The 21,921-nt window shown below is 46.8% G+C and overlaps 10 protein-coding genes across 10 annotated transcripts; 4 read left to right on the top strand and 6 right to left on the bottom strand.

Annotated features, from left to right (window-relative positions):
• Positions 1 to 112: 112 nt before the first annotated feature.
• On the top strand, positions 113 to 487 carry BKA67DRAFT_665357 (uncharacterized protein; the record flags this gene model as incomplete). The annotated part of the gene is made up of 3 exons (XM_046108541.1): positions 113 to 196; positions 256 to 383; positions 439 to 487. 3 exons carry the CDS (start codon positions 113 to 115, stop codon positions 485 to 487), a joined length of 261 nt encoding a protein of 86 aa, XP_045951050.1.
• Positions 488 to 600: 113 nt separating this feature from the next.
• On the bottom strand, positions 601 to 1,563 carry BKA67DRAFT_528584 (uncharacterized protein; the record flags this gene model as incomplete). The annotated part of the gene is made up of 1 exon (XM_046098957.1): positions 601 to 1,563. One exon carries the CDS (start codon positions 1,561 to 1,563, stop codon positions 601 to 603), a length of 963 nt encoding a protein of 320 aa, XP_045951049.1.
• Positions 1,564 to 3,776: 2,213 nt separating this feature from the next.
• BKA67DRAFT_542504 (uncharacterized protein) lies at positions 3,777 to 4,952 on the top strand (the record flags this gene model as incomplete). Its single annotated transcript, XM_046101119.1, has 1 exon — positions 3,777 to 4,952. The coding sequence occupies one exon, from the start codon at positions 3,777 to 3,779 to the stop codon at positions 4,950 to 4,952; it is 1,176 nt and encodes a 391-aa protein (XP_045951048.1).
• A 358-nt stretch (positions 4,953 to 5,310) lies between these two features.
• Positions 5,311 to 6,696, bottom strand: BKA67DRAFT_528491 (uncharacterized protein; the record flags this gene model as incomplete). The annotated part of the gene is made up of 4 exons (XM_046098949.1): positions 5,311 to 5,345; positions 5,405 to 5,796; positions 6,012 to 6,184; positions 6,286 to 6,696. The coding sequence occupies 4 exons, from the start codon at positions 6,694 to 6,696 to the stop codon at positions 5,311 to 5,313; spliced, it is 1,011 nt and encodes a 336-aa protein (XP_045951047.1).
• Positions 6,697 to 10,148: 3,452 nt separating this feature from the next.
• On the bottom strand, positions 10,149 to 10,632 carry BKA67DRAFT_542502 (uncharacterized protein; the record flags this gene model as incomplete). Its single annotated transcript, XM_046101118.1, has 2 exons — positions 10,149 to 10,391; positions 10,453 to 10,632. The coding sequence occupies 2 exons, from the start codon at positions 10,630 to 10,632 to the stop codon at positions 10,149 to 10,151; spliced, it is 423 nt and encodes a 140-aa protein (XP_045951046.1).
• Positions 10,633 to 12,828: 2,196 nt separating this feature from the next.
• Positions 12,829 to 13,758, bottom strand: BKA67DRAFT_542501 (UbiA prenyltransferase family-domain-containing protein; the record flags this gene model as incomplete). The annotated part of the gene is made up of 1 exon (XM_046101117.1): positions 12,829 to 13,758. One exon carries the CDS (start codon positions 13,756 to 13,758, stop codon positions 12,829 to 12,831), a length of 930 nt encoding a protein of 309 aa, XP_045951045.1.
• A 492-nt stretch (positions 13,759 to 14,250) lies between these two features.
• Positions 14,251 to 16,285, bottom strand: BKA67DRAFT_671306 (FAD/NAD(P)-binding domain-containing protein; the record flags this gene model as incomplete). Its single annotated transcript, XM_046108693.1, has 4 exons — positions 14,251 to 14,794; positions 14,932 to 15,608; positions 15,665 to 16,063; positions 16,116 to 16,285. 4 exons carry the CDS (start codon positions 16,283 to 16,285, stop codon positions 14,349 to 14,351), a joined length of 1,692 nt encoding a protein of 563 aa, XP_045951044.1. The 3' UTR covers positions 14,251 to 14,348.
• A 278-nt stretch (positions 16,286 to 16,563) lies between these two features.
• On the top strand, positions 16,564 to 18,516 carry BKA67DRAFT_671303 (cytochrome P450-like protein; the record flags this gene model as incomplete). The annotated part of the gene is made up of 3 exons (XM_046108692.1): positions 16,564 to 17,178; positions 17,236 to 17,491; positions 17,550 to 18,516. 3 exons carry the CDS (start codon positions 16,564 to 16,566, stop codon positions 18,209 to 18,211), a joined length of 1,533 nt encoding a protein of 510 aa, XP_045951043.1. The 3' UTR covers positions 18,212 to 18,516.
• BKA67DRAFT_665350 (uncharacterized protein) lies at positions 18,433 to 19,637 on the bottom strand (the record flags this gene model as incomplete). The annotated part of the gene is made up of 2 exons (XM_046108540.1): positions 18,433 to 19,338; positions 19,395 to 19,637. 2 exons carry the CDS (start codon positions 19,635 to 19,637, stop codon positions 18,433 to 18,435), a joined length of 1,149 nt encoding a protein of 382 aa, XP_045951042.1.
• A 738-nt stretch (positions 19,638 to 20,375) lies between these two features.
• BKA67DRAFT_542497 (Alpha/Beta hydrolase protein) lies at positions 20,376 to 21,485 on the top strand (the record flags this gene model as incomplete). Its single annotated transcript, XM_046101116.1, has 1 exon — positions 20,376 to 21,485. One exon carries the CDS (start codon positions 20,376 to 20,378, stop codon positions 21,483 to 21,485), a length of 1,110 nt encoding a protein of 369 aa, XP_045951041.1.
• Positions 21,486 to 21,921: the final 436 nt, after the last annotated feature.

Below are 21,921 nucleotides of genomic sequence, written 5' to 3'. Positions count from 1 at the left end.
GACCACATCACGCTCATACACCATTATATAGTTACCCAAAACTCCTACGAAACACTGTCGGTAAAACATATAAAACACACCAAAAAAATCCACACATCCACAAATTATCAAAATGAGTAGTGAAGGCCAGAACCAAACTTCCACAGGGAGCAAAGCGGGCCCCATCCAGGGCGGTGCCAACACCGCAGAATCCAACGTGAGTTCTCCTCACATTGATTTTCTAACTATTTCGGGTCTAATGCTGTTTTCAACCAGTTCGGCGGTCCTAAGCTCGATAATTTGTACATGCAAAAGCGATCAGACGACCCCGAATCGGTAGCCAAGCGTGAGAGCCTTGCAGAGCAACGACCTGGACAAGGCTTGATCGGCAAGATGATGCAAAAGTTAGTTTCTTTACCCTTGTCCATTCATTACATGTTTACTAACTTTCTCAAACAGTTACGTCTCTGGGCCGGCAGGTCCTAACACTGGGGGCAAGGGCACTTAGATATCCATTGATGTCCCCAGAAGCCGTAGCATTTCCATACCCTTGGTATTCATGTCCTAGATAGAGATAAAGTATTAATTCAATATACCACCATTTATCAATAACATGACTTCCTATGTACTCAGACTGGTGTTCTTTTTCAGTTGCACTTCAATGACCTGTCCACTGTACATAATCCCATTTATTGTATTTCCTCCGGTCGTCACGTATAATTTCTTGGTGTTTTCACTGACTGTTACCGACGTTGGCCGGTGAAACAACGTGCTGTTTTCACCTCCCGCAAGTGTACCGTAGGTTCCATCCAGGGAAACCTGTCCAGCTGCGTTTGGTGTCTGCGCAGTATAGAAGTTACCTGCCGTGTCAATGGCGAAGTCGTCCCAGTCATAACCGTTCGTAGCATTGGCAATGACCTCCGCATCGCCAGCCTTCGACCCATCCTCAGTAATCGGGACTCGCCCAAAGATATACTGACCAGTGTTTGTGAAGTATACGTAACCACCGGCGATCTTGATTCCGTTGACACCAAGCGGTGTCACCGCGCCCGCCGGCACAGCAAAGAGATCATCTGCGAACGCGATCTCGGCAGTCCCTACATCCGTATCGATGCGCCATAGATTGCCCTGCCGGGAGTCGGTAGCGAGGACGATGTGAGGAAATGAGGGCAACGAGGCCAGTCCATTCAACATGGTAGCGCCGGGAACTGTCGCCACGATCTTCACGGTGGGTGTCGAGAGGTTCCCACTAAAGTCTACAGTGTAGATAGTCTCATTGGTGTAGCTGTAGTTACCACGTATGCCGCCCACAATGGCGTATTTGTCGGCACCGATCGCAGCAATGCCGCCGATGGCGGTTGCGCCTGGCAGCTGTGCGACGAGGTCGGCCTTGGGACTGCGGGCAAGGGTGTCCAGAGAGTACAAGCTCGCGTTGGTGAAAGTTGTGAGAAGAAGCTGGCCGTTTGAGCGCAGAGCACTGTTCTCAATCGTGATGATGTCGGTGAAGTTCCAGATCTGCCTTGCTGTGGCGGCTGCGGTGGATGTGGCTGTAGCCAGAGCCCCTAGTGCAAGCGATGACTTCATGTTGACTTTGAGCTATTGGTAAGTACCGAAGAGTCCTCATAATCCTTCTCCGCCTTGGGCACATGCGGTGTGCCATACGCTTTGCTCTTATACTCCTTTACTGAATGATCCTCGGACGTTAGCTCGGGCGGTCCCTTGCAGATCCACGGGTCCCTCCTTCCCCTTTCCAAGAAATGCCGATGCTTTTACGCTCCCGGTGGACTCGAAGGCAATTCCAAGTGGATTTAGCGAAGTTAGCAGTCCGGGGCTTGATGCACTGATCCCGGTTTCTGCAGCGGGGGTAGTCGGATTATCGGTGTCGATCTCGGAGTTACGCTGGTTGTTGTTGCGGAGTCTCCACTCCAAGACTTGGCCATTAATTCTTAAGAACTCTCTAAATATTCCGGACATGCATTCCCGTTGCAAAAACAATATGTCAAACGGACAGGAGTATATTTCTGGCATCAATGTTCTTTTTGTACAGGCCACTGGCCATGATGGTTGAGGAAGCTTTGACATCTAGCTCACACATGTCTAAATATCTTAAACCTATGCCAGCTGGCATCGCTGGCAATATACACCATTTGCAGCTACGTCATCTGATGAATAGTACCTCTTAATATCCATCACGGACAGGCAAGTTTATGACATGGCTGCTGATCGGGTCGATGTGAATTATAAAATTCCGCGCTTGCTATTTCAAGTTGTTAGAGTTCCCGAACTCGGTGGTCTTGTTAGGCGACGAGAGGAAGGGGTGACTGTTAGAGCTTATCCGGTATCGGATTGCAATAGGGTATATAAGGGCTGGAATCTTCCATATGTGATAGAGAGCAGGGCTCAGCGCGTCAATACTAGCACCCTAGCACTCCCTTGCAACACCAGCGTCTGACAGTGACAGACAAGTAACCTGATATCCTTAATTTTAGTCTCAAGGGTATGCTCATTATAGACTGGATTACTTCTTATACTGGATAATTCAAAATAATATTCGTCTTATGTAGTAAGGCTAACTTCCAAATAACTGCAACTGAATAATTTCTACGGACACAGGTTGAATTTCACATATAATGGTCCAAGAAACGCGATAATTCGAAGGTGAAAATCATATGCGGCGCATATTTTCGCCTCCTGTCCTAATCTAAACTCTATAAGCGACCATTACTAGATTTACATGACTTAAGAGTAAGTCTTAGCTAGCAACTATCGAATTTTATATTTTATAAACATAAGAGTTTGCGCCTGTTTCCTATCATATTTTGACTGGTACTAGATATTGTGAGACTAAACACTTATGAATCGCAAAATTTCACAATCGCTGATTACGTAATTTATCATAAACAACTTAACGTTTGTGTCTTGTGTACACAATTATGACCATTTCTTTAAAAGTGTCTTGATTTAGTAAATACAGACTATAAGTTAATGATACAGTTTACACCCGCCTCATTGATAATCTCCCTCGCGATCGTAAATATTTGTTTTTCATTTTCTTTTCACTAACATACTAAATCTAGCACCGTTATTAAGACAAGTCCTATGACTGATTTACTTAAGAGCCTTGAAGTTAACCATTTTTTTTGCAAACTCAGGCATCATCGATTTTAGGCCATTCCATTATGAACTCCCTTCCCATCTCAGTTCATGGTTATAAACCCGAATTAAGAACGCTCAATCAATTATTTATTAAATAGACTCATTTTCGTAGATACTGTAACCGTGGCAACATGTCACAGTGATCTCGTCACTAATACGGTGCTCTGCCTAGCACATAGTCACAACTCTTTGACGTCATGTCTGTCACTTTCCGAGGTTATCTCGGTCCTCCGATTATTGGTTCTGGTCCAATAAGGCCAGAACCCTCCCTCTTTTCCCAATAGATTTATTAAATGAACGTAACGGTGGCAACTCCCCGTTCGTTAGCCTCTTGCTCTGCCCCACTTCCATTCTAGGTATATGATAATTCCTTCCTTGGCATCGTCTTGTCACACACAACAATATCAACAACAGCACCATAGTCACCACTCTTACCCTCATCACCACCATCACCACCATCACCACCATCACCACCATCACTGTTACCGATATTATCGCTAACCTCGCTAACATTGCCAGCATCACTGTCATTACGGTCACTACCATCACTACTTTCACCAGTAGGTATCAAGCGCACCACCATCAACCTACTTTATTACACCACTCGATTTTGCAGTAGTTAATGGTCCAACAGATACAAAATGGCATACTACGACACGGAGATGCCATCCGGACATATGCTGGCCAATTTCGACGATCGCGATGCGATAGTGGCCACGAACACGATCAAGTTTCTCTGGGGCGTCTGGCCATGGGAGGTCATGACGAGCGAGGAAGTTGCACCACACACATGGACCATTTCGCAGCTTAGTCATCTCCGGAAGGTGGCAAGGCTGACAACACTCGAGCACGGGAGGGACTTGCTCCGCGCTCAAGTGAAGTATAAGATGCTCTATCCAAAGGGTTACGATACGGTTTTGGATACGTGCAGACAGGACCCGATGACTCCAAGAAACCCGAGGACGGCAGAGTCAACAAGACGTCAGCCGCTGCCGAAAGCGCCTTCGCCTTCGAAGGATCCCCAAAGGTCACAGCCGCAGCAGCCGACCACTATCGACCTGACATTGAAGGAGGAGTCGAGCCCAAAAGGGACTGAGGCGGTTGCACCTCTTCGGCATTTTGCTGTCCCCGTCAGATGGCAGCATTCCCTCGAGCCTCCGCTGAAGAAGCGCTTGCTCAGCAGAGAGCCCAAAATCGAAGGAACCACTACCATCGGGCCAGCAGCTCCCCTTCTTCTTTCCCCCCTTGCATCTCTGAAATCCGAAGTTTTAACGAAGCCTCTTTACGTCTTGAGCCGATGCGAATTGTGGGTGAGAGGTATGGCGCTCTTCGACAGAAAAGAATCCGCCAAAGACCGAGCAGTATCCACTGAGGTGTCACTGAGAAGAGCGGCAACCAACCTGCAAATGGCACGAAAGGTCCTCCAGAAAACAAGTAACAAAGCGGAGCACTATGAGCGTACATACAGAGATCTTGAAATACAGAAAGAGCAAGCCTTGTTCCTTGAGACTGAGCATCGCCGAATTACCACGCGTATGCGTACCATACAGCAGCAGAACGGCATCGTCAACGGAGACACCGTAGAACTCCCTGGACTACGTGATGCAACACTTGATTCTAGCAAACTTGGTAGACGAGCAGAGCTGGTTGGTCGCAGACGCGCCATCGCCGAGCGCTTGTTTCGGGAGCTAAGTAGAACAGAGGAGCTCATGCTGGAGAGCATGGATCGTCTGAGGGCATCTCATTCACAAGCTCAAGATGACAAGCAGAGAAAAGTATTGGACTACAGCAAGTGGCACAAAGCATACTGTGGATAAAACTAAGGTAGTTAGCGAGAGATGTTGCGCTATGAGAGCTACTGGGGTTACTGGAAGTTTTGTGCAGTTTAGAGCTCGCAAAACCTTTAGCAAAACCTGCTAGAGGACATCAGATTTATAGGCAATATCAACCATCATGAGAACCTCGAAATATTCATTCTCTGTGACCATACCATAAATTCGTTGCAGGGATAGTCTTTCGGAATTCAAGACATGCGCCAGAACTCTCTGAGCGAGTTTCAGACCCAGATGAGGTCCTGTAGCCTCAAAAGAACGTATCTCTAGATCTTCCTCTTCATTAAGCCCTGGAAGAGTGGTCACCGCCGATTCCTGTTTGGAGAAGCGTCGCCAAATACCATCACTTCATCTCCATGCCCGGGAGTGCTTGAAGCCCTATAACGCAGTCAGCATGTAATTCGAAAGCTTAGCGTGAAGCAGGCCAGATAACATACATCCATCGGTCTGCTCGCCAACCATGTCTTTGACGGTGCACTTGTTAGCAGTGGACATGGCCTGCTTGGTGATGGAGCCGCAGCCGTCGTAGAAGCACTCGGATTTGTTCATGGCGCGCTGGAGCGAGTCGCCTTTCCAGCCGAACATGTAGTCGGCGTGCGTGCCGTACCCGCTGCTGCCCTCGAAGCTCCACACGAACGGGTTGGGCGTGCCCGAGGGCCACAAGCTGTTGAACTTGGTCGTGTCCCATACCGTCTCGTAGGTCACCTGCGGCATACGAACTGGGTGAGATGCCGGGCAGGCGGGCGCGTTGGTGAATCCGTCTCGGGTGATGGTGTTGTACATGTGGGACTGGTGGTCGGGGCTATCAAGGTTCTTGCCATCCCAGCATCTGCGAACGGTTAGTGCTGTTTGTTGAGATTGGTCTCCACCACCTGTATTTTGACCTTCACACCTGCAGCCACCTAGTCACCATGTATATACAGTGTGCTATCGCACACATAGCTAGCTACTGATACTCAACCAACTAATCAATCTGCTCCTCATGATCTCGTTTTCTGTTGACAAGTGCAGCGCCTTGGTTTTTGTGGATGAAAGACTGCTTACGCTGGGAAGTGGTGGACTGCAAAAATACCGGCTTTGCAGGGCTTAGTTGGGAAGTCAACCATCTCTGGACCTCGGTCGATGAGCGTGTTCAGGCAGTTGTACCGAAGCCCAATATGGCCCTTTGCCTTGTCCAGGGTATCGGTGGTCGGGCTGCCCACTGTCATACGGAATCCCTGCATAATGTTAGATTTCTAAAAAAGAAAAAGATAAAAGGAACGGAAAGGAGAAAAAAAGAGAGATAGAAAACAATATGACGGATGCATAGAGCACTTACCGGCGGGAAAGCCCTTATTGGTTGGTTCTTCAAATCATCTGTGCTAAAATCATGTGGGGTGTAGTAAATGGTCATTCCACCAGTGGTGCCTTGGGCGAGTGCAGCATTGTTGGTGACTGGCACGCGGTGATAAGAACCGTTGGTTGGGTGCTTGAAGTATAGGACGGCCGTCCAGTAGTTGGAAAAGTCCTCCGACATCTCACAGGTGGTGCAGGTACCCCTGGCTCCAACATCACCTGTCATGGTTGCGTTGAAAGCATTACCACCGACGATATGGTGAACATGTGAAGAAGGACTCTTGCCGGGTTCGACAACAGGGTCTAGACGCTGGATGGTCAATGATGAGCATCCAAAGCGGAGGCCTGCTTGGACCTGCGCGGCAAATGCTAAAGCGACTGAGATGGACTTCATCTTAACAATGTATTATATCTTGGCGATAGAAATATGCAGATGCAAGGGAAGCATCGTACACATCCCGGTGATCAATCGATCCTTATAAGTGCGCATTTATGGTGAATGGGCCATGGGTCATCATGCATTCCCAGCTTAACTGCCTGACCAGTATGGTAAGGGATATTTTAATGCCGATGCCTCGATATGGCAAGTGCTGAATGCTGACCATTAAATACAAATAGATGGTGTAGATCTGCTTGATAGGCAGTTGAGCTCCCAATCTGATTGCCAGAACAATTTTACCGGCGATATGGCGGTTGAATTAGTATACGGACCGGGCAGTTTGGTAGCTGCTGATTTGGTACGGCAGATATGCTAGGTGTGTTCTTTGTTCCCGGCAATTGTCTTTGGTAAATCACAGACTCAGATTCACCCGCACGTCGGCTTTTTCAGCTGTTATAAATTACTACTCTACTGATATTTATCATGCGGGCTGCTAGGTACATCTGGCCATTTATGCAGTCAACAAGTCACAGGTTTCATTATCTATACTATGATTTTGTGCTGCACGGATGGAATTACACTCAAGCTCATTCAATTGAAAACATATTCTCCTTCAGAACCATACATACCCACTCGCTTTACTAGGGTGTGTGTAATTCTGGAGTATATTCTGCTCATTGAAGACGCCCCACGTGCTTTTGCTTCCCTATCACAAAGGTTAACCCTGCTTAGCTCCTATATCTGCTACCACGTTAAAACTCGAGGATCTCGTGCACTAATGACATCGCGTCCTTTTTCGGATGTTCTCAAAAGAAAATATTTCTTTTGCTCGTTTCCCACCCTCCCAGAGTCGTAAAGAATGATTTGCCCTATTATACCATCGCAAGGATCGTTGCACTGTCTTCTGTGGTATCTTCCCAGTCCAAAGTCATAGATTCTTCCCCAAAGGCCCTTGTGCTCTTTTCCTGGAACTCTTTATCCGGTTTGTCCTCGAGATTGTCCGGAGACGACCAAGCATGAAATGTTTTACCCCCTGAGGTCTGACTCCAAGTCACACCAACACCACCACGTGGTTCCGAGCTAATTTTCCATGAGTTCCACGGAAAAGATATCGCCTAGAACGAGGTCTCTTTTGGTACGATTTACCTCGTATCTGAATTCGCGATTCCAATATAGCGTGTGTGATCATGAAGACAATCCGACACAAAGATTGTGACAAATCTATAACTGTGCTCCTAAAGATCTTTCGAGTTACGGGTTTCTTTTTCGTTTACTTTTCTTAAATCTAGTAACTATATTTGTTATTTTGTTCATTCGTATTTCGAAGAAGCCGAACGCGACACCTTCTTCTTTATCGACAACATTAATAGCTCCTCTGGGTACATACCGTGATACCTTGGCCAGTATATAATAGCGATAGGGATCCTAGGCTGATTGAATCATGACTAGAAGCTCCGCATCAAGACCGTTCAGCGACAGTTGTGTGAGACAAAGAGAGCAGCCATCACCATTCCCTGCTTTTCCCCCAAATTGGCAGTGTATTTGTTGAACGGCAGCATAAAGAGATAAAGTCAGCATTACTTGTCTCAACAGTACAACGCTGTAGGTGGTACATTGGAGTTATTGACCAATTATATATATTTGTTCACAAGGTTCATGTGTAAAGCTGTAATCAATAACTTGACTGGATACTTCTCAAAGGCTGGACTGATGTCGTTATGAGTATTACAAGAATATGCAGTAGTTGAGCTGTGCCACTGGTCAGTGCCAGGTGTCGCTCCTTTGTAGCTTAGCCAAGTCTAGGTTACTGTGTAGTCACTTTCATACTCAAGCTAAAGTTATGAACTCTCCATGCCGTAAGACTTTAGTCTCTCGGCCTGCTCCCCGATATTTTGTGGAGACACAAGTCCATAATCCTCCAGATACATGGTACCAGATGGGCACTTCGAGATAGGTAAATCACATTTATCTAGTCTAAGCTCAGAATGGGTTGGCGGAGGCACGTCACTAGCTTTGAATCTCACTGAATCAGTTATACAAGAACAACAGTTCAAATGGTTAGAGAAGTAACGACCAACACATCGGTCATTAAATGCTAAAAACAGAAGCGTACTCTAAACAACTGGCGACAAGTACATCCTTCCTCAATCCACCGGTATCAGCTACAAGTCATAGCAGCTAAGTCATTCGCTGAGGTTTCATAATAAACAATTCAGATACCAAAATAAAAGGAACAACAACGGGATTAAGCCTGGTAATATTCCCAGACGCACTTGACAAATATGATAATGACTCCCATTGGTCTTACAGTCGCTGTTGTTTGTCCCTATTCCCACAATCTCAAGTCCTGCATCTAAGGTCACATGCGCCACTTTATCTATCTGACGGATATATTGGGCTTGCCAGTCCTCATTCGTCTCTAATCCCTACTCATCTTGTTATTACAATCCAAATCTTATTCAGCTTTGTGGCGAACAACTTTTCTCAGTATCCAGAAGCCCAAGGTGTCCTTTTTGCTAACCTACATCTAGCTTGTGTCAACACACAATATCTACTGATTATTGCCAACTTGTCACATAAATCTCTCAACCGCATCAGGAAGCTCTGCCACGGAGATATCCCACTAGCGGGGCAACTGCGTCGGTGAGCTGCTCTTCACCATACCAAGCTAGCAAAGCAATCTCCTAATGGACAAGCAAAGCCACCACAAAATTTCCATATTTTCTCATTGGACAAGTATCCCAGTAAGTTTTAATCCTTTTCAAATGTCTGCAAGCTCTTTGAGTTGGGCTCACTACTAAGCTTTACAAACTAGTTTTGTCTTAGTGGCTGAAATTCAGTTGGCGGGTTGGTGCATCATCTAAGTAAGATGGCTAGCCACCATTGTCATGGACCCATACCAGCCCTGTTTCAGCCGAAGGAAGGTCGGGCGTGCCCAGCAACTCTGCGTTTAATGTCAGAACCACCGAAGATAAAATTTTCATCCGATGCTGCATTTGATACAATAAGGAAATTAGTCACCTTACCATTAGCCCGGCCATATATTTACCACAAGATATTCGACAGAGCCACCTTCTTCACTGACCAACAGTCGCTGCGTCTAGGGCAGCACCAACTACTGTCAACAGCTCACATACAGCTACAATCCTCAGGGTGCCTTGGGTGGTGGTGGCTAGAGTTTCCAAAACATTGGCCGTATGAAATAGAAAATAGGTTTTTTCCTCCGTCAGGATGACCTCTAAGAGACTAATTTGCTAACACAGGCTAGTTTGGGATAATACTCATTGAAACTACGCCAAATTCTGCAATTCAACAGCCCAGCACATTTTATTTGCCGGCCGTGCTCTTGTGACTCATCACCTGGCTGCAAGCCTACTACATGAAGATCTGCCTCTTGCCTTGGCTCCATAACGGAGTCGCTCAATCCGAGCTCAGACACTCATTTTTCTCATGACAATTTTGCTGTATCAAATCCAGCCACCTGGGCTGTATGGTTGTTCATCCTCATCCTCACTGAGTACAGGTAAAATGTCGTTCGCACGACCTTTACCCTTGTTCCTTTTCTTCCTGTGAGTTTCCTTTGGCTTGTAGTTGGGCCGCACCTGACGACCGTCCTCCTCGGGTACGTCAGGTTTCCATACATCAAAGTTTTCATCTGCCTGCCTGAGATATTCGTCGTCGCTCATCGCATTTGCGATAGTGTGTTCACTCTTTTTGGAGGACATTAGCATGAAAATCACCACAGCCGGTCGGAATTGATTAATGGCAGACATTATTTATGGAGTCCTTGGGAGTTCTCTTTTCTTTGTCCTTGGGCTCCTTGTGAAGTTTGGCGGGCCGTCTCTTCTCATTGAACTTCATGGGCCCCTCAACTATCTCCTTTTCTTTTCCGTTGGGCTCCTGGGCAGTCTCTTTCTCTTTTCCCTTGCGCTCCTTGTGAAGTTTGGCCATTATTTCGATTGAACTGCATATGCTCTAATGATAATGTGGAAATCTTGTAGTGACTGTTAGTGCGACTGCTTTAATGTGGCTGTTGATGTCTTTTCTCAACGGAAACACAGAGGATACACATCTGTATTCTGCACTTTTTATAGATTCAGTGGTAGTGATTCAGATTTCCCGTTATTTCAAAACTCTTGCATTCACACATACTCTCTAAAACTTGCATGTGGAGGGATGCTCCCACTAGTGCTCAATAGTAACACTGTATCATTGAAGTAGTGCCTAATCACTGTTATCTGCTTACAATTTCGTTTACATCTTCGGATGGATTTCTTAACTCAGGACTCAAGTATTACACAATAAGTAGTCATGAGACTCATGAAACTTCCCTCTAAATCGAAACTTGATCGACGAGTAAGTTAAAAAGAATTACTTTACACAGTACTGTATAATTCACTAAGATAAAGAAGAGTCCTATAGCTGACTAGAATAGTTTGTGTAATTCTTAGTGAGCTACTCGCTGGATCAGAAGTATTCGCCAACAAGTATGCTGGCAGTCTTTGAACGCATTAATTGTTAAGTACATTAAATCAGTTGTTCGTTCTGAGTCCGCAATGCAAGGAATTTTGTCCACTTTTCGTGTTAATGAGTCAGTTGTTCCTTAAGAGTGTCTCCAGGGATTAAAATCCTGCTTACTAAATATATCCGGCGAGGGCATTGATAAGAATATGTTAGAGAGGTCAGTTTTGCTTACCGTAGTTAGGGCAGCATGTCAAGTTGTTCCAAGCCAGACGTTGTAGCCGAGTATTTTTATAATGCTGATAGCGACGTTTTAAGTAGTTTTAGGTACTTAGTATCCATATATAGCGTATAGAGATTTGGCACTAACTGCTAGGACTTACTTCTTGTGATAGAGTTAGCAGGAAACTCTTCCTCAACAATATTTTGGCCACCCTAATTACAAGCCGCCTCTCCGAGAACGTCTGCTGCGCTGTACATTTCCGAGTATTCTTCTTAGGAAATTGGTTCGGATATTTAATAATACTAGTCGATCAAATTTTTTAGGGATAAACATAATGGGCAAAATTTGCCGACATAATTAAGCAGATGAACGACCACAGAATAATTACAAAAAGAGGCACAAAGCTCAAGCTTTAGAATCTTATAATAACCGCGGTCTGCGCTGTAGAAATGACCTCATAAGCGGTATTTCTGGCATTCACCGGCTCGTCGTTCTACAGGCATGTCCATTGCTTGTTCTCTATGCGCCACTTCTGAAACGGTACAACCTGGGTTATCCACGCAGCGCAGGCCCGTTAGTTGATGGTGGAAGGTAAATTCAGCATCAGGGCGTGTAAATGAAGCCAAACCTGAACAAGGCGATAAGAAGGGGCGTGCTCGTACTGTACTGCCTAGAAAGAACAACAAAAGGTAGAATTCCTAACGCAGCAAGCAAGTCAAAGCGAATATATTATGATAAATGAGGAGCTTGCGGCTAGTCACTCGACTCTTAAGTCTGACAAGAAACTTAAAATGAAAAGTCTCTTGACGAAACTAGGCAACAAGCCGCATTCAGAGTGTCTATGTCCGTGGCCCTACTTTCTCAAGCAATAGCCGACGCTTCTAACCATGGTAAGCACTCTACAACACCTTCCAAAGTCTTGGCCCTATTCAAATCACGAGCTTGACCATTTTGGGTCAGTCAAAGGTTTCGACTGACATCGACATCTTATCAAGTTGCTGCGATCATTGCTATCGTATATCAGCTCAAGCATGGCCTGGATGTCAAGCTATTATTACTTGTGCGAGGGAGTGCTCTCATCCAATTTACAAAGAAGTCCTTATCTGACAACTGTGTACGGCGCAATAGCGCCCTCATTATGGCATTGCTCAAAGTTTGTGCCTGAATTATCCGAGTCACATTCCACACCTGCTGCTTAAGCAGCCCCAAATCTATTTGATGACGAGATCTGGTGAATTTTCTTTTTCTGTTTGGGATCGGATGACGCATTCAATCGTCTATGTAAAGGATAAGACCACTATAGATCCCCTCTCTGTTCTTGTATTAGATAAGCAGCTTCTGATGATCGTGACTTCTTTCATTATAGAATATCAACCCATTCAAAGTTTATTCACAAGTTTGGGGAAGATATCACAGTCTATTTTATTTTAACCATGAATAAAGTCAAATATGAGAAGCTGCGCTTAAAGTATTACTTTCAACAGTGGTGACATATATAAACAGATAGTCCACACAGCCCACGCTTTAAACGAGGTTTTATCATCGACTACAGTACGTCGCGTCAAGATGCGCGTTGCCACAATAATTCCCATGAGTACAGGAGTGGCGTATCCATACATATGTTCGAACAATCCTAGTCCCATAAATGCTGGGATTGCAATGCTCCAGAACAACACGGGAATTGCAACTGACCAACGCGCCGTACAATCCCCGAGCACCAATGGAGCTGTGGATCGGCCACGTACAGAGTCTCCTTCTTGGTCATACAAGTCCTGAGCCTGTACTGTTGACATCAATACGGCAGCGCAAAGAAACAGCCACCGATACATCGCCGTGCGGTCCACGGATATGTCGTACTCATACCCCTTGAAGGCAACACTTATGGCGCCCGCTCCGATGGTCGTGATTCCCAAAGCATTCATCAAATTGCGTAGAGCCCAGTGACTATTGGCAAGGCCTATGTCGTTATAAACCCAGTTTAACGTAAAGAGGAGAAGTGTTTCAGAGGCGCCTCCAAGCTGCATTGAAGACAAAACCAAGGTCAAAGCGATGCTGAAGACCAGAAGATCACGGGCTCCAGAAGGAGTGAGGCGACCGGATGGAATGGGTCGCCAAGGTTTATTAAGAGTGTCTTCAGTCACGGACTCGGGAAGGCGCTGGTTGGCCAAATCGAGCACTAAGAGCTGCAGCCATATCCAAAGCAAAATGTAGGGCAAACGGGAAAGCAATGCGGCGGGAGATAGTTGTACATTGCGGTTAGTGAATTGACCCGAAAGGACTGAAAAGCTGGCAAAGAGCGTCTGCGGTATGAGGACTGCAACAAAGTCACTAGCAGTGACGAGGTACAATGTGTATAGGTGTTGGTCGAGTCGAATGAGCTTCAGCCCCATCATCTTAATGTGAATGTTAGATGCCGTCCTCTGTTCAAGTGATAGATGAACTCTCCCCATCACTTTAAGCTAGAGCTATTCCGCCGTTGTTTTTTCAAACCGGGTTATTAGCCATTATAGGCTTTGATTCATGTGGCCAGCTGGTAATCATCGTACCTTTGCATCATCGGGCTAGACTAGAATGGCATATGTGCAGATATCAAACAAGTAAGCGAGCCGAGGATATCCACTTGCGACGCTACCTTGACTCTTGCCAAGTCATACCACCGATGCGTTTTATACGACATTTGCTTAATCGGCAACCAGGTTACCATGACCCTTGCCAAGTCAAATCACCCATGAGTGCTATGCAATGTGTGCACAATCGGCAATTACTTACAGAGGGCTGAGGTTTCATGGAATCCTCCCGGGAATACCGGCATCACTATGCCTAAGCGGATTAAAATAGGCTGCTAGGCACCGAGAGTCGGAAGCGAGTCTCAAGACATTTGCCGTGTTGCCGTGTAAGAACGTATGATATTATTGGTTACTAGGAAAACAATCAGGAGCAGACGATACTTCCAGATCCTACTCGATATCTCTTTTCCCTTACGTTATCCAATTACATGTAGGCTCCCACGATCAACAGGACAGCCCTTTGTGCTTGCTCTACGCCGCTTCTTAGAGCTCAAGAACTCGCTTTCGTCCTGGGTTCGGATGTAGTACGACAAATCACATTCCTCATCCTGCTCAACTTGACTATAGCCAGAGCCAAGCCATCCCCAGCGGTTTCCACTATACCGGACATCAAAGTCATCACCCCGTAAGCTCGAAATGGCCTCCATATAATGTAGCCCACTACCTGGCCACAAACTGACCTTGTTCGGTTGAGGGGAAGCCTTGTACCATGATCTGCACGAATCGGACCACACTGTGTTCTCGATTATACGAGCTGCATGATCATAGAACTCATCCACAGCCTGCTGTTTGGGAGCAAATGAGTGTATGTTCTCTGTTTGCCAGCGGTCACACCATTTCAGCATGTAATCGGCTTGAGCTTCTGCAGATTGGTTAGTTTTCACGAATTCTGCACCGTCCCTGACCCAGAACAGCTACCAGTTACTATCGGACCCGCAGCCATGTGTAAAAGTTTACACAATCATGAGAAGGTATAGCAAGATACAGAGCTTCACTTACCGACTGTTGAGAGAAACGCTCCGCTGGCAAAAGGATTGTTTGGTCCATAGAACACGAAATAGTTGGGAAAGTCTGCTACGGCTAGAGCCAAATAGGCAGTAGCTCCTTGGGACCACAAATCCCGCAGATCCTTTGAATTCTTGCCGAGTATAGGAAAGCTCGGACGATGCGACGTGTCGAAACCAGTCGCACAGATAAGCATGTCCAATCGGTGTTCTTTCCCTTCCTGATCAACTACCGAATCTGTCGTAATTTGGCGGATCGACCCGAAGGCCAGGGTGACGTTATCAGCGGAGAGGCTTTTGATATACTCGGTGCCGGGGGTGGGGCGCCTACAGCCAACTGCATATTGGGGTATGAATAGATCCTTGTCCAGATCCTTGTACTTGCTTTCTGCGAGCTGCTTCTCGATCTTTTGCGTTAGATGACGTCGCAACGCAGCTTGCTGGGGGTTGTCTTTGATGCAGATTCCAAAATAACTATTGACCCTGTTTTCAAACTGTTTCCGTTTTGCCAAGAGCTTCTCTGGCTCATCCTTGAAAGTCGACAGCTCATCTGCGCTGTAACGACGAGGCTGCTCCCCAAAGGGTCCAAGAACCCATGTTGGCTGACGAATAAAAACAGTCAGATGGCCCGCATTGGGCTGAAGTGCTTCAAGCAACTGTTGTCCGGATGATCTGATGAAGATCTTAGTTTCCAGTCTCACATTACACTAGATTTGAATCATACCCACCCGTTACCGATCAAACCAATACGTTGACCTGCAATTTCAGGCGACGGGGATGGCCATGCAGCAGAATGTAGCTTGAGGCCCCCAAATCCATTCAATCCTTGAATATCTGGCCATTTAGCGTTGCTGAGAACCCCGGACGCGTTAATCAATATATCGCAATCGCAAGTGAACACCATGCCGCTGGTCTCCTTGAGCTCAAGACTCCAGCAACCGCGTACATCATCCCACTGCGCCTTGGTTACAGTCGTATTGAACTTGCAGTACTGCAGCAATCCATGCTTCTCGGCAAATGTACTAAAGTACTGCTGTACTTCAGCGGCACCGGCATATACGCTCGTCCAATCCGATTTCTGCTCCCACGAAAACGTGTAATTGTGTGCCTCGTAATCGCAAGCACATCTAATCGTACTTTAGCCGCTGAATCAATACCAGCTTTGAACTTGAGACAGACCCTGGGTAGCGATTGGCGAACCAGACACCACCGACTGTGCTATGGTGGTCGAATATGGTAAGCGTGAAATCATCGAAGGATCGCTGAAGTTTGTATGCAAAGCATAGACCAGATGCTCCGGCGCCAATGCACGCAATTCTCATGTGGCGTTCTTTTCTGATTCGCTCCATACTGGCGAGGTGTCACAGTACTGTGATTGTGAATATGTTTGAATGACTTTCGTGGTTTGCCCGTGGACGTCGGTGTCTTTATACAACTTTGGCCGCCGTACTCCTTCAAACTCTCTCAACACATGCTGACTCAATCTATTTATTCCTGAATAGTGCCAAGATGTCGGATACACTTACCCGGAAAGGCACCGTGGTGGTAGCCGCGGTCTGCTTAATAAGCTTCCTATATGTGAGGCTACACACTAGTTTCTCAGGACGATTAGCTGAACTTTTGATAGATGCTGGGAGTTGTGGTCTACAGGCTTACATTCCATCCTCTGGCAAAGTATCCTGGTCCTTTCCTAGGCCGATTTACCGATTGGTACTCTGTCATACGTAGTGCCACAGGAGACCGCCATATCCATTTCTTGGAGCTTCACAAGAAGTATGGCCCATTTGTTCGGTTTGGACCCAACCGAATCTCAGTCAACACAGCCGAAGGGCTTTCTAAGATATACGGAATCAAAGCAAACACGCAGAAGTCCACTTATTACCATGTGTTCAATGATGTCTTCAAGGGCGATAGCTCGCTCACCACGATTGATCATGATTTGCACACGATAAAGAAGCGCGTGGTCTCTTCAGCACTTTCTGACAGCTCCGTTCGCGCCATGGAAGACATTGTCTTGAGGAATATACGAAAGTTTGTCCAACACCTTGGCGAATCACCTTCGATTCATTTCACCGAGGAGGAAGGGTGGTCTTCGCCAAAAAACATGACAGACTGGGCAGATTACCTGTCTTTCGACATCATGGGCGACATATGTTTCTCAGGTTCCTTTCAGATGCTGGATAAACCGGATCACAGATATATCCTCGATGTGTTGCCGAAGGGCGTCAATGGCCTAAATATGGTTAGTCAATTAGACTCTTGGGGGGGCATACTCGAGATACTGACAATTACCGAACAGAGCGGCTGGATGCCAGGCATTCTACGTCTGAAGATCGGAAACCTACTTTTTGCTAGTTTGAACGAGGCCATGAAGCGTTACGAGGCCTTCGCCAATCAACAATCGTCAAGACGCCTGGCTATGGATTCAAACCTCGAGACCGCCGATGTCTACTCTCACCTGCTCGCAGCCAACCAAAACTGCATGAAAGAAGGGAATAAGGTTCTGTTTACACCAGAAGATCTTGTTGGGGAATCCAGTCTGTTAATCACCGGAGGTAAATCATCGAACCAAGCTTGGTATTCCGTCTTTCTTTTGCTCATGTTGTTTCTTAGGTTCGGACACTACTGCAACTGCCATCTCAACTACATTCTTCTATCTCTTGCACAATCCTGAGACATATGAAAAGTTGAAGAAGGAAGTTCGGCCACGATTTATGGCCCTCGAAGAGATCCGCGGTGGCGCAGTCTTGACCTCGTGTCGATGGCTGCGGGCCTGCATCGACGAAGCGATGCGCATGTCCCCCGGAGTTCCTGGTCTTTTGCCCCGCGAAGCGCTCGCCCCGGGCGTTGAGATTGCGGGGCATGTTTTTACACCTGGAGTGGATCTGGGAGTGGCACACTATGCGATTCATCATAACGAGGATTTTTATCCCGATTCGTTCGCTTACAGACCGCAGCGCTGGCTTGTAGAAGCGTACGAAGGTGAGACGGTCGAGGAAGCAAAACATCGCGTGCAACTGGCGCAATCTGCTTTCTGTCCTTTTAGCATCGGGCCGAGGGGCTGTGTTGGCAAAGGCTTGGCCATGAAAGAACTCATGATCACAATTGCCCGCGTTATATGGCTTTATGACATGCGACTTGCGCCCGGAGAGGAACATCGTGGCGGCGGAGGGCGCGAGAAGGGTTACGGACGACATCGTGACTCTGAATTCCAACTGAAGGACATGTTCGTATCCAAAACAGATGGTCCACTGGTGCAATTTCGTAAACGTTGAGGTAGTCTTCGAAGAGTTATCACACGGAAATAAACCCTTCGGCATTTCAGCTCGAACAACAATAGCGGATTATCTACATAATACTACTAAGTCACGGTATAAGCTAACAAAAGATACTAGTATTAATCAAAGAGCCAATTTGACGAATCACACAGGTTTATTGTGGAACTGAAGACCTGGTGTCGTGAGCCACTTCAGCCCAAATTACTTGATTAACATGATTAATGACCAATGGAAGAAGTATCCGTCAATCTTTCGAAACTCCCTTTCGGGAACCTTTGGTCCCGTGAGACAGTCGTGGAATTGGTTACATTAATACCTCTCGATGGCCTCTTTGGCCCCGAGCCATTAGAATAATTACCCAACGGGATTTCGCTGCCACCAATAGTGACAATATGCCTCTCGAACGACGGTTGACCCGATGGTACGTTTTTGCCTGATCCTGATCGGTCTGTTCTCTCAGGATCGCCGTAAAGAATTTTGTTGAACACAGGACGCAGCACAGGAAGACACGCTGCCACAATAGCTACGCAGCTCTCAACGACCGACCACATGGAGGGGAACGAGTTGACCCAGAAGCCGTCCGAGAACGAGACGCCAGAAACGTAGGTTACGCGGATGATCGACACGATAACCACGAAGGAGCCCAGAAGAAATATACAGGTGAGCTGCAGCTTGCGCCGGAAGTCCGTTTTCAGACGCCAAATGAAAGGCATTGGGAGACAAAGGATGGTAGCATCCGTCAATACGTTTAAGCTGCTAACAGCAACAAGCTCGGAGCCAAGGTTCACACAGTGTGCCTTGATTGACTTGTCCCAGTTGGATTCGACGGGCGTGCACTGGAATATGTTCGTCATCACAGCAGTAACGCTGTAGGCAATGACGAAAGCTCCGACCCCAATACACACCCATTTGAAGCGTTTGCTGGGGAAAAGCCGGTAGTATAATGTCAGAATGGAAACTTTTGAACAGACGAGAGCGGGGTTGTATATGACTCCGGCTGCCAAAGTAGCTTTTGCAAAGGGCACGATCCTCTCGGGGTGCTCCACGGCGGTGACAATAGTGTGGCGTCCAAGGCCATACACGGCGACGAAGATACAGAGGCTGACGAAGATGGTAGTGAAGAACTACGGCACAATCAGCTTCTCGGTCTTGTAGGGTCATTGAAACAAGAAGTACGGACCAGCGCCATAAATATAAGGTAATCATCCCATCCGAATGGCTGGGCCTTGAGTCGCCTAGCAAATATGCGTAAGCCTACAGCGAGATACGCAGCGACTAAGCAAATCACGTCGGCAGCATAGAGGTTAGGTTGCAGGTTCTCGTCGTAGAGGGGAATTTGAGCTTGGAGTTCAGGCGGCAGGGCTGCCGCAACCTCGGGCGATATAGATGCAGAAGCGGACCTCACAAGTACAGAAGGCGCCATTTTCTTAATGAAATGCTAAGTGGGTGCGAAAAGCTTGCATGGAATCTTACATAGTCAATAAAAATGAAGAATACTATGTAGAGGGGGCGGCGACTAGCAAGGACAATTGCCTGCTTATCAAAGACTATCATTTCAGCTTGTTGCGTTTTGAAGGATTTTGGTGTCGCGTTTGGAAGGATTTTGATTAGGGAATAATATGTCGAAGGATCTCCTCTGCCGATGGATGCAATCCTAAATTGGGTCTTTTGGTATTTCGGGACCGGTAATGGCCGTCCAAATATAAATACGACAGGGATCATAAATTGGAGTTCAAGATTTATAATTGGTGCAACCTGAGCCTTGTGACATAGTACGCAAGGAACTTTGGACTGAGTAGACTTGCGCTTGGCAGACGCCTGAGGGATTGTGCCGCTTCCTCCCTCATTCCGTCTGCACTACGTTGCAAACCACTACTATTGGTCCTATGCCTCCGCGCCTCCATGCAGTGTAACCCCGTGGGGAGCACGGCATACAAGGCTTTGCCGTACATATGCATACAGCTCTTGTCTCTGCTTTTGCTTCACTGGCTGTCTCTCCACTATTAGGATCTTCCCACCGATTGAAAGGCGGAGGAAAGTAATGGGGTGCACCATCTCCCTCATAAGCTATCGGTAGTAGACAGGAACTCTTCGTTCTCTGTTCCTTGCTCAATATCCTAGCTACCCAATCTGAGCTCGATTATGTCGGGAGTAGGTGACAATGTCTCTCATCACCACTACCCCGGGCAAATACTTCTGGGCAATTGGTGCAAGCCTTTTCAGCCTTGCCAAACTCCCGTTTCTTTCACTCTACTATCTGCCTAACGTCAATCGACCGCATCCAGAATGGTCTGTCCTGCAATGTGTCTTGAACAACTTGATGAACGCTTTTGTTTACCACACCGCCGTCGTGGAGGCGGTCACCCCCCTGGACCTCCGGCCTGGATCTCTAGGAAATCGATTTATTGCCATTCCGCCCTTAGCTGACGCGCTATCTACCGATATTCTAACATCAGATCCAAACATTAAATCCCAGGCTACCGGAGGAATATGGTTTCCCAAAGCCTTGGAGGAGGGATATCCTAAAACAAACAAACCCATCGTTCTTCATTTCCACCCTGGCGGCTATGTCATGGGCGATGTGAGAATGGATGGTGCGTTCGCAGCGCGCCTACTGGTAGAAAAGGTTGGATCTTACGCTTTGTGGAATCTTTATAGACTTGCATCCAATCCAAACGGACGGTTCCCAGCAGCGCTTCAGGATGCATTGGCGGCCTACGATTATCTCCTTCGGGATCTGGCCATACCTGCGTCACAGATCGTTCTCTCCGGTGACTCGGCGGGTGCACACATCGTGATATGTATGTTGCGTTATCTCGCAGAGCACGGCGAAGCTATTGGACTACCCGCGCCACGGGGAGCTCTGCTGTTTTCGCCGGCAATCAATTTCTTGGCCGCCACGGAGCCAAAGAGCACGTCGGAGAACCGAAATTACAAGAACGACTATATGGATCCAACATTCGTAACATGGGGGGCCCAGCAATTTGTCACAGGTGACCCAAAGGCAACTGCATATATGAACCCATTGGCTTCAGCATTCAAGAGCCCCTGTCCAATCTGGGTTTATTGCGGCGGTTGCGAGATCTTCTACGATGATGCCACTGAGTTTGTGGAGAAGATGGAGGGCATCCCAGGGAATGATGTAACATATGTGGTGGAACGGTTAGCGAACCATGACATTTTCTTCGCCGGAAACCTACTTGGCTGGAGGAAAGAGGCGGAAAATATTGCAGATAAGGCCGGCAAATGGGTAGCTGGGTTAGTAGAATAGAATTTTGCCAGCTGAACGATTCATACCTAATAAAGGTCGCTATTCGGGAAAGCTCTCACGTTTTGCGTAACACGAGAAACATAACTAGGTCTAAGTGTTAAATTACGATCAACTATTTCAAATTATTGTTGAGACTAATTTAATAATTCATAAACCTTAATACCTCCATCAAGATAGAGACCGTTCAACGCGTGATAAATTCGTGAGTGATACCGAGGTTTACTTCGATTGATAACGGCAGGTAACAAAACTGTGACCATATATCCAAGAAAGAAACTAGATGCGGTAGTAGTGGCCATTCAAATCAAATAATGTTGAAACCCTACACGATAATTGCGTACATTGTCTAGCGGACCGTTTGAATATATATGAGTATGTTTCATCAAGCATGGAGATGTTAGGAAAGCACACTTTCATTGCAATTCCAGACATCCCT

The sequence above is a fragment of the Truncatella angustata genome (genome assembly GCF_020726525.1).
Source record: "Truncatella angustata strain MPI-SDFR-AT-0073 chromosome Unknown BKA67scaffold_14, whole genome shotgun sequence".
Classification (NCBI taxonomy): domain Eukaryota; kingdom Fungi; phylum Ascomycota; class Sordariomycetes; order Amphisphaeriales; family Sporocadaceae; genus Truncatella; species Truncatella angustata.
This window is presented reverse-complemented; position numbering and strand designations above follow the sequence as displayed.